The following is a 10,712-nucleotide window of genomic DNA, read 5'->3' on the forward strand; positions in this document are numbered from 1 at the left end:
AGGAAGGAAGGAAGGAAGGAAGGAAAAAGGAAGGAAGGAAGGAAGGGAGGGAGGGAGGGAGGGAGGAAGAGGAAGGAGAAAAAGCAGGGAGAGAGAGAGAGAGAAAGAAAGGCCAATGTATCATTATGGTTTTGGTAAAATGTCATATAACCAAGGGGACATGGACATTTGCTTGGAGACCAGTTGAGCACCCTTTCCTGGCTGGGCCCATAAGAAAAGTGAGGGCAGCAGAGCTGTAACTAATAATATGTTTACCTGGGGCAAAAACAGTTGGGGGAGGGTGTAGCAAGCATTGGCAGAAAGACTTCAGGGGCAGTTCCAAAGAGGAACAGAGAAAGAAGAGGGAAAGTGAACCTCCAATTCTGCTGTCAGGAAGTAGCCTCTGGGGGAGCCCAACTTTCCTCAACTCCTCTACAGTGAGCGACAAACCATCCCTTTTCCGAGAGCCAGCCACGCTCTGAAGCAGCCCAGGGCCATGAGAGGACCAAGAGGTGAGCTAAGGGGTGGAGACCCTGAAAGGGACAGAATGGCCCTCCTTATCCTTCAGAAATCAGTGCCCCAGAGCATGTCATCGTTGCTCCATGCTAGTTTGGGTCTAGGTAATGGTGGTGGTCTCAGTGTACTTGGCCTCCCTTTGGCTCCTCACAAGGGGGCTTAACATAGTCCATCGCCTGAGAACATCCAATAGCCAAAACCTTGTAGTTCACTGCCTCAAGGGTGGCCGGCATCCTTGGTGGCTTAGCAGCGCCCCCATGAGCTCCTGCTGCCCGGGTCTGTTTTCACTTCTTTCACCAGGTGGCCAGGCTGGGCGAGAGGGAGGCAGTGTTCTAGGACCTGGGGCATGGCTGGTGAGGTCCAGTTCCCATCCTAAATGAGGCTCCTTTCTTCCCGAATCATTTCAAAGGAACCCTGAGGCTAAGGCCAGGACAAAAGCCCACTCTGAGGTTGGTAAAGGGGGCAGCAATTCAAATGAAACTCCAAAGATGCCAAGGTCAGGGTTTCGCTGCTGCCAGGCTCCCTGAGGAAGCTCTTCACTTATTCCATTAATAGCAAACAGCGGGACTAGCCCAGGGGTCACCAGATCCTTAGGAGCCAACCAGGAGAAGACAGTTAGCTCCTGAGGTAAGTGAAGCTCTCCTTCAAGACAGCATTCACTGGGTTTTCAGTGGTGCTAGAAATGGCCAATCCCCACACAAATCCACCTGATCTCTCCCTGCCCCCTTTGCCTGCCTCGGTGGGCCTCGCTATCCGGGCTCTATAAGGAGAGGCTCTCCCTGGAGGGGCTGCGGGGCTCCTCCAGCTCCGCCAGGCTGCACCTCTGGGATTATCTTTCTCCCTTCTTCACCTCAAAATAGAGAAGTGTAAAGTCTCCAGGCGAAGGTTTCTGGCATCTACTATGAAAAAATAATGACTCTGGCTTTCTGAGTTGCCAGTGTTAAGAAAAGTTTACACCCTTTCATTCAAACGTTTTAAAGAACCCATAAAAAAGTATGTGTTTAACCACAGGGAAAAAAAAGTGGGGGGTGTTTCTAAATATTGTGGAGAAGCTTTTCATATCCTCGCGAGGGGCCTGGGGGAGGCGGGGAGGGGGGAGTAGTGGGAGCATGGCAGCCGAGGTTTATAGCACCCTGCGAGAAACATTCTTCTCAGGGCCATTTGGAGCCCTTTTCTTCCCTCCCGTGTGTCTCCCATGGCTGGCCAGGCTGTCAGACCTATAAAATTCCAAACTGTTGAAAAGCCAGCAGCTTTCCTAGAAAAAAAGTGATTTTTTTTTCAGTCACAGTCTAAGGTGAGTGATCTAATTTCGGGGGGGGGGGGGCTGGCAGAGGCAGACAAGAAGAGAGTCAGAGCCTGAAACCTGGGGAGACGGATCCTTCTCGGCTGGGCATCCACTGAAATAATGTCTTCAAGGGGGTTCTAAGCTCTTTCCCCTTCCCAGAATGTGCGCCAACCACAAATAGGTGAATTCTCCATGGGGGGGGCGGTGTAAAATGGGGTGCTGGGGGGGGTATTTCTGAGCTCATGGGCAGATTTCTCTGGGCTCTCTTTGAAAAGGTCAGGAAAATCTCTCCTTGCTAAAGCAAGATGCTCAAGCACCTTTCCAGAGGGCAACCAAAGTTTGAGGAATTGTCCTCCATGTTTCTTGGCAAGGTATGAGAGCCGTGTCTCAGCGGGCACCCAGGAGAAGGTCATCGGAGAAGTGGTTTAGGGGTTTCCCAAGTGGGTGACCCAGGGGAAGGGAAAGGGCACTGCCAGGCACTCACCCTCCTGCCAGCTTCATTGTTGTGCAGGTTCATTAGGGTGCGGGCACTCTCGTAGGAACCCTTCGAGTGGATCCTCTCCCTCTCCCGAGCATCCACAAACTCCTTGGCAAAGCGGTACCCGTAATCGATGTTGTCCCCGCAACCTCCCCAGAGCCAGTCCCGGGGCAAGTCTTTGGGCCGGGCAGCCCGGCTGCAGCCACAGGTGGACAGTTCCCCTTCCCTGCAGGCCCGGCTCATGGCGTTCACCACTCCGGCAGCACTGACCGCGTAAGTGAAGGCTGTCTCCCGGCTCCCTGTAAGCAAAGCAGAGACCAGTGAGCCCCAGAGAGGCAAGAGCCCACATCAGTCCCCCTCCCGCAGCCCCACCGGAGGCCGATTTCTTCCCCTGACCCTCCAAACAACAAAGAGCTCTGGGTTTAGAGTCACAACAACTGGGTTTGCCCGTTGTGTAAACTCGGCCAAGTCACACAGCCTCGGTCCTCAGTCTTCGTGTGTCAAACGAATGGGCTGGACTCTAGAATCTTAAAGGTCTCTTCCAGTTCCAGATCCATCCGTGACAGAAATAACAGACAGATGGCCCCGAACGAAAGGCTAATGACTTGCCTGGAGAGGCCCTGGCGAGTGGGAGGTTTCTGCAGAAACCCTCCTTCCCTGGAGACTTCGGTTTTCCCATCGCTTCTGCCCTGCCCCGTGCCCAAGATAATGACACGACCGGGTGTTCGGTTGGTTTTTCAGTGGGACGCTCTTTGGGAATGACTGCTAACGCCCCTAACCAAGGACCTGTCTCCAGTTTTCTAGAGAATTAAACTAAAGCTCGCTGCTCCTAAACCTTCAAGAAACCTGGGTCTCCTGTTAAATCACAGGATCATAGAGAAGAGCTGGAAGGGACCTCAAGAGGCCTCCCCATTCACGTCCCCAGCCTAGAGAGCCTAAGTAGAGTTCCCCAAGTTAATGGCTGGGAACCCAAGTCCCCCATTCCCAGTTTTTCCACGTGTGTTCATTCAGGCCTCATTCCCGCTTCAGCGGGTGCCCACAGCTAGCAAGTCTGCTGTGTTAGCAAGGCAGCTTTGGCCCCAGGACGAAAATTAGGAGAGGGAAAAACTAGCAAGAGCCCTTTGTCCTGCTCCCCACTCTGGAGCAGGAAATCTTTATGGTCAGCAGCCTTGGATATTAAAATAAAAATCCAGATTAACCCTAAAGCGGGCAAAGAACTGAAAAGATGGGGGAAGAGGGCTTTCCCCAATGACCTCTGGATTCCATGCCTCTGTGGGGAAATCTACTTGTGCGAGAAGAAACCACTAAGTATCGATCGAGTCTTACGGCTGGGAGGCTGGGGACAGGGGGGACGAGGAGAAAGTAAACCCAGAGGCAGTCAAAAGCCTGGGAGGGCCTCGGTCTCTTCATCTGTAAAATGCAAGATTTGTCTAGATGATCCGAAGATATCCAGTGGAAGAGCGGAAAAGCCAGACTTCCATGGACCTGGGCCTGTTTCTCCTTTCCCCATTCTGCGCTCCAGTTCTGGAGTCCCTTTGAGAGCAGCAGAACATCTCTGATCATCTCCTTGCTCTGAGCTAGCCTGGAGGCCCCAAACAAAAACAGCACGTCCCCCACCCCCGTTTTCTTGGACCTCTGCTCCACACAGCCCTAATTCCCTTTTCTAGGAATGGTGAGAGTTCCGATTTGCAGCCAGAGCCTCCCTCGCACATTTAGAAAATAAATAACTCGAGGAGTGAGCCCGTGGTTGGCATTTCCTGCCATGGAGCAGCAGAATCCAAATGAGTGACTGGGAGAACCTCATATCTACCTTCAACTTGAACTTGGGGTGGGGGCGGGCAGGGAAAGCAAAGCCAAAATAGGACTAGGCAGGCAGGGCATTTGATTTCTGTTCTTGAGAGGGGAAAACTCCAGAATTAGAAGCCCTTAACTGGCCAGGGAAGGAGTGAAAACAAGGCAATGTGAAGGGAGAAAATGGGACCAGACTCCTTATAAAGAACATAAAAGGGCTTTTATAACGTAAAAGACAACTATGCATATACATGCCTATTCTCATATATATACACATATGTATATATACACACACACCACACACAATCTATTTAAAAATCTGTCTGTGGATATATGCATATATGTGTGCATGTGTACATGTTTACACACATGTATATACACATACATGCATTCATACACTCATATACACATACATTGCCTCATCTATACTTAGGAGGCAATGTGGTGTGCTGTGGCAATCAACTTCAGGCCAGGAAGATCCGAGTTCAAGTTCTGATTCTGACACCAACTAGTGGTTTGATCAAGCCAAAACACGTCCACACACATACGCCCATGCGTGCCTGTCCCCCCCCCACACACACACATATGCAGTAGCGTGGCATAGAGTTCTTGACTTTAAATATAAAAAAACTGTATTCAAATCTCACTTGTGTCACCCTGTAACCCTGGGCTAGTCACTTTATCTCTTTTCTAATCTCATTTTCCTCCTCTTTAAAAGGCAGGAACTGAACTATATTGGGGGTTCTTAACCTGGAGGTTGCCAAGAACTTGTAAAAATAATGGCATTTCGATAGAACTGGTTTCCTTGGTAATCCCATGTATTTTATTTTATAGATTTAATATGATTAGGAGAAGAAGTCCACTGGCTTCACTAAAGTGCTGCCCAAGGGGTCTAAAACCCTCCTCAAATTGATCTTTAAATTACTCTCTCTGCATATGTATACACACGTATATACACACATGTATACACATGTATATGTACACATGCATGCATGTATGTACCAGATGCATATATAATATAAATGAATATTTTATATATATACATATATATATTTCAGATTAGAAAAGGAAACTGGCTCTATGATTTTGGTGGAATAGGAAGAGACTCTTTTCTTAAATTTTATGTTTTCCTCAGGATAAGAAAAGAATGAGGCCGAGAAACCTAAAAACAAACTCCCAGAAGTAAAAGTATCTTTTGGAAAATGTGCATTTTTAGCTCCACCTCTATCAGTTAGCTCTCTTCTTTTTTGCTTGGGGATCTCTCTCTGTGTGAAATATTTCCATTCACCCTCTCCCCATCCCCCTAAATGATGTCGCCTTTTAAAAACATCTTTGCTCTGTGTGGAAACAAAGAAAGCAGGGGCTGAAAAGCTGGGGAGGGGGGTCGCTACTTAATGAAAAATGAGAGACTCTTTTTTTGGGGGATAGAAAAAAAGGGTCTCTAATGAGCCCTGTTGTACAGAGTGTCTCAAAGGCATTGACATGGAAGAAAAATGAGGTGCCTAAGTTAAAGAGGACGGGGGTCAGGCCTATCACCCTAAACCTCCTTGACACTGGTCCCATTATAGGGTCAGATTTTCACATGGATTAATTGTTTCTGAACAATTTCCCTGATGTATTAGGCATACACACACACACACACACACACACACACACACACACACACATATTCTCTCTCTGTCTCTCTCTCTCAGATATGGAAGGGGAGTCTTTTTAGGTCTTATTTCTCTTAGAATCTCTTTGGCCAGGGTCTACTATATGCTCCCCCCTCCACTGCATCCTCTTGTTAAACCAAAAGACTGAGCAGTCCATTTCTCATTCTGATAGTCAGCGTATTAGCTATTTCTTGCTTAGAGAGACCGATGCCTTTCTGAAGCTTGTCTAAGGCAGCGATCAATAATTTGGTAGGAAAAGCTCTCACATGCTCTTCTCTCATGTGTCCAGGAGATCAGCTGACTCAGAGATATAATCAGGCAGGGAGCCCTCTCCAGAGTCTGGACACTCTTCTCCCCATCAACCCACCCACTTCCCATGAACCCAAACAGGAGGCACGGCACCAGGAAATGCTGTCAAGGGACAATTAAATTATGCTCTGGTGCAAAGCCTTCTACTTGTCCCCGAGGAAGGTGGTTCTTGGCTCCTGGACCACACTTGCAAAAGGTTTGCCTTCAGCCCTCAAATTCACTTAGTAAATGATAGCTTTTTCTGAAGCTTGTGGTATGGAGTGTTGCACGGATGGAAGACGTACATGAATGGGGCCTGGAAACAAAGGCACTATTCGAGTGACTACCCTGAGGATCTGCTTCCATTACCTCCCATTCCCCTCCCTGGGTACTCCCGTTACCACAGGATATACGCCAACACACACTGAAGAATACAACCAGAATGTGTCCTCTCCTATTTGAGCATAGACTAGTTCTGAGCTATCTTAAAGAACCAAAGATACTGGGACAGCCACAAGTCACAAAACACCGGGTTTGTCCCACCTCACCTCATGTGGCCTGTCCACCCTTCATCATCTGAGCAAAGACACCCTCTGGGATGTCTCTGCCACACCCTGAAGCCCACCAACTCAGGGCTTCTGAAGCTTAGCTCCAAGACCGAGACCCTTATAAATGTATTAGTTCCATTTTAATCGTTAACAGAACGGATAAAATCCTACCGAACTTTGCAGGCTGGAAATGCAGATTATTTTTCCATTCAATTAGAAGAATGGCTTCCAGTCCTGTATAATTTTTTGTTTAGGAAGCTGGCATGCACGGACGTGACAGCCAGTTTTTTGGGTTCTCAGTGAGTGAACTTTTCAGGCTTCTTTAAGCTTTCTCGCCATCCTTGACGGATACGCGGCCCCGTTTTCCTCGGTAGTTACTGAGTAGCTAATTGCCTCGATAAATTGCATCTTCTTGCAAACGGCACTCATATTTATTTCAAGGATTTGTGGGAACTCAAAGCAACCTCAAGAATATCCAATGCTTGAGAAGAAGCAAAAACCACATTTGCTAGGGTTCTCCCTTTTCTATGAAACCAAACTTGGGCCTAATCGATTTTTTTCAACGTTTCCTTTGACCCCATTAAAAATTATTCCTTCCAGTTTGAAAGATTAAGTCTTAATAGAACAGGTTGTTTACAATCAAGGACTGGAAATCTGAGCGGGACCAATCTTCATTTCTAACCTGGCATTCTCAGTGCGGATACCTCCCATGCCCTTTTCCAACGAGCACCAAAATAAGAAACGTCAATTATTTCTCTTTTAACTAAATCTCCCTTCGCCAGTGACCCCACATAGGTTTCTTTCCTGTTTGCTCTTCAGGAATAATCTAAGTTGTTTGTTTTTGTTTTTGTTTTTTTTTTTCTTTTGCTCTGAAGATAAGCACTCGGAAAATCAAAAGCTTTCAGCCTGCTACTTGGGTGACGTTAATTGTTTCAGAAGCTGGGCGACTTCTGAAAACCACAGAAGTCTTGGACTCCCAAACCCCCAAATGCCAGCACCCTTCCCATCCACTTTTGGAAAACGAAAAAGAAGCCGGACTGCTCTGTTCAGAAGAATGCCGAGATCTGGGGCACTGCTCTATTGAGGAGATCAAGCAGAAATAAAAATTGCTGGCAAACTCATGGAGCCAGAATTACTGTTATTAGGAACATAACGCTGGCACTAGCGGAAATAACAACAGAAATCAAAGCTCTCAAACCATATTGTGCAAACAAGCAGAAGAGAAGCGGGGGCAGTCTGGGGAGTAAATTGGAATAAGCAGGTCTATTTCTAGCAAATGGGGTGGAGGGAAGAGAAAAAGTTGCTTCCTACCTATCTGCATGACCCTTCCGAAAACGGACGTGTTATCCACAGTGCTGCAGTTCCAGCGTCTGTGTCGGAATTGGTACTGGCACTCCTTGATGCCCGTCTTTGCTCCTTCTCCAATATATTGCATGTGGTCTTGATAGAGATGACAGAGTTTCTTCTGGCCTTGAGAAAGTCCTGCCAGTTGGCTACACAGGGGTTGAGCTCCTATGATATAGACTTCTGACATCTGAACAGGGTTATTCATGCCTAATGACCTAAAAAGGGGTTGGGGGCAGGGGGAGAGACAAGCAGGGGAGATTTAAGATCGGATTAGCTCTCCAGGCAGCACCTGAAAGCATGTCAGCCCTCCATGGATCTGTGGACACACATGTCCTTTCTCTGGTGGTCCTTTCGACAAAGTGAAAAGAGTTTTGGAAAAGTTCTCTATACAGACGCTACGGTGTGGCCCGAGCTGTCTGAGGCCGGCAGAACGACTTGGCCTTCCTTGCTTTCCTCTACCCCCTGCCTTCTCCTCTCCCTCAATAGCCTCGGACCCAGGTGGTTTACAGATTTATTTAGGCACATGCCAGAGAAAGTGGAGAGGCTTCAGGGAAGAATTCAAACTGCAAGATGGGATTCCCTCCACACTGGCTGTCCTCATCCTATCTGGAGGTAACTGAAAATTAACAGCAGTCCTGAAGAGCCGAGGTTAGGAATAAAGAGCATTCCCTCCTGACTGGCAGAGACAGAGAGAGAGACAGACAGACAGACAGAGACAGACAGAGAGAGGGAGAGATACAGAGAGAGAGAGAGAGAGACAGAGACAGAGACAGAGAGAGAGACAGAGAGACAAAGAGAGACAGAGAGACAGAGACAGAGGCAGAGACAGAGACAGACACAGAGAGACACAGAAAGGGAGAGAGGGAGACAGAGAGAGAGAGACAGAAAGGGAGAGAGGAAGAGAAAGAGACAGCGAGTCAGAGAGGGAGACAGAGAGAGAGAGAGAGAAAGAGAGAGAGAGAAAGAGAGAGAGAGAAAAAGAAAGAGAGAGACAGAAAGAGAAAGAGAGAGAGAAAGAGAGAGAGGGAGAGAGAGAGAGAAGGAGAGAGGGAGGGAAAGTGAGAGAGAAAAAAGCAAGGAGTATATATATATATATCCATATCTCTATACATATATGTGTAGATGTATACATATGTATTTATGTATGTATGTACACAGTCTACTACAGAAACCGAGCACTATGGGGGAAACGTTAAAAGACCTTCTTATATGCTCCCCAAGGACTAAAACAGGGTATTCAGTCAGGCAGCAGTCAACTTAGACAGTAAGAAAAATGTTGTTCATTTAAGGGAGGGGGGAGCAATCCAGAGTGCTGTCATAAATCATTGCTGGATATACTGCAGTCTGGAAGACCAATGAGTCCAAGAAATCTTTTTTTTGGGGGGGGGAGGCTAATGGGGGGGGGCAATGTGACTATTCTGAGTTTGGGTTTTTTTTTTCCTCTCAGTCCAACTTGGAAGGCTGAGCCGTCTTCCCAGAAAGAACTCTGCCTCTTTTCGGACCCTGTAGGTTAATAACCTAGAGTGACACAAAATAAAAGTCGAAACTCGCTTTTATTGCTGAGAGGTGACAAAAAAAAGTTTATAGATAGGTTTACAATGATTAGAGCAGTGGCTTTCTGTTCCCCTTTATGGCACAGAGAAGCGAGCCTCCGTGGGCATAGCTCATGCACTCCCACATCCTAACAAGGGCCCCATAGAAATCTCGGAGGCTTACATGTGCGTGCTCCCCGGGGAGCTTAAGCTAAGCTACACAATGCTGGGGAAATATTAAAAAAGAGAAAGAAGAAGGAAAACAAAGGGGGGGGGGAGGCCGCCTCTTAACCTAGGCAGGCTCCCCATGATAAATGGCAGGAGCCGGAGAAGATACGCTCCCAGGAAGCTCCGCAGGCATTTCTGGTCTGGAGTACAGCGGCCGGCACGACCTCCGGCAAAAGAGAAGGAAAAAGAGCCCGAGTTCCGAGATGCTTACCACCACGAGCTGGCCTCTATCACAACTTGGGTAACAGAGACGAAAATGGCCAAGGCCACTAGAGACAGCTTCGAAGGCATCGCAGTGGCAGTGCCCGCCGCTCCCAAAGTACCTCCCTGGACCAGCACTCCAAGCGCCTTCTGGAGAGGGAGAGAAGGACTAGATGTTTATTGTTTCTCAGTTCATTTTCGAGCCTGCAAGTTTAAACAAGGGAAGCATCCTGGGTCTCGGAAGTTGCCTGCTGCTTGGCTGTCCCTTCTCTTAGCCGGGAGTTTTGGATGGCAAGATATAGGCAGCTGCTTTTCCAAATGAATCCACCCACGCAGCCTCGGGAGGAGGAAACTTTATTCCAGGGCGATGCTGCTTGCGGAGGAGCAGCCCAGCGATTACAAACATGTCTCAGAGCTGTTGCGTCCCAGCCCGGTGCCAAGGCAGCCGGCAGCAGCCTCCATTCTCTTCCCGAATTCTCTCTCGCCTCCCGCCACTTTCCTTCACTCTGCTCCCCCGAGAGGGCAGGCAAGCATCCTCCGAGGGCTGCCACCACCCTCGCCCCGACGGCTCTCGGACCCGCGGCACCCAGCAAGTGGAGTCCCACTCGGTCCCGGGGAGAGAGGTGGCCAGATGCTCAGGGATCGGACTGGGAGCAGAGGAGCTCACAGTGCGTTAACTGGGGGGAGGGTAGCCTGGGAGGGCGGGGAGGTGGTGAGGACCTGGGGGTGGGGGACAGCACTGGAGGGAAGGGCAAAGGGGTACGGGGCGGGGGCGGGGTGCGGGGAGGCGACCAGTGAAAGAGAGATACCCAGCTGGTAAATTTAACTCCGAATTGACAACGTATGCTCCATAATCAGTTTCTG

At 48.6% G+C, this 10,712-nt stretch overlaps 1 protein-coding gene across 1 annotated transcript in view; it reads right to left on the reverse strand.

Moving 5' to 3' along the window:
* The window catches only part of WNT5A (Wnt family member 5A), a 129,464-nt gene extending 119,463 nt beyond the window's left edge, over window positions 1-10,001 (reverse strand). The window contains exons 1-3 of the mRNA XM_044675456.1: window positions 9,859-10,001; window positions 7,852-8,102; window positions 2,265-2,557 (exon numbers count right to left, since the gene is read on the reverse strand). Coding sequence (XP_044531391.1) covers window positions 2,265-2,557; window positions 7,852-8,102; window positions 9,859-9,938 — 624 coding nt within the window. The 5' untranslated portion in view covers window positions 9,939-10,001. The remainder of the gene's footprint in view (window positions 1-2,264; window positions 2,558-7,851; window positions 8,103-9,858) is intronic.
* Window positions 10,002-10,712: the final 711 nt, after the last annotated feature.

This window comes from Gracilinanus agilis, chromosome 1 (genome assembly GCF_016433145.1).
Source record: "Gracilinanus agilis isolate LMUSP501 chromosome 1, AgileGrace, whole genome shotgun sequence".
In the NCBI taxonomy this organism is placed as follows: domain Eukaryota; kingdom Metazoa; phylum Chordata; class Mammalia; order Didelphimorphia; family Didelphidae; genus Gracilinanus; species Gracilinanus agilis.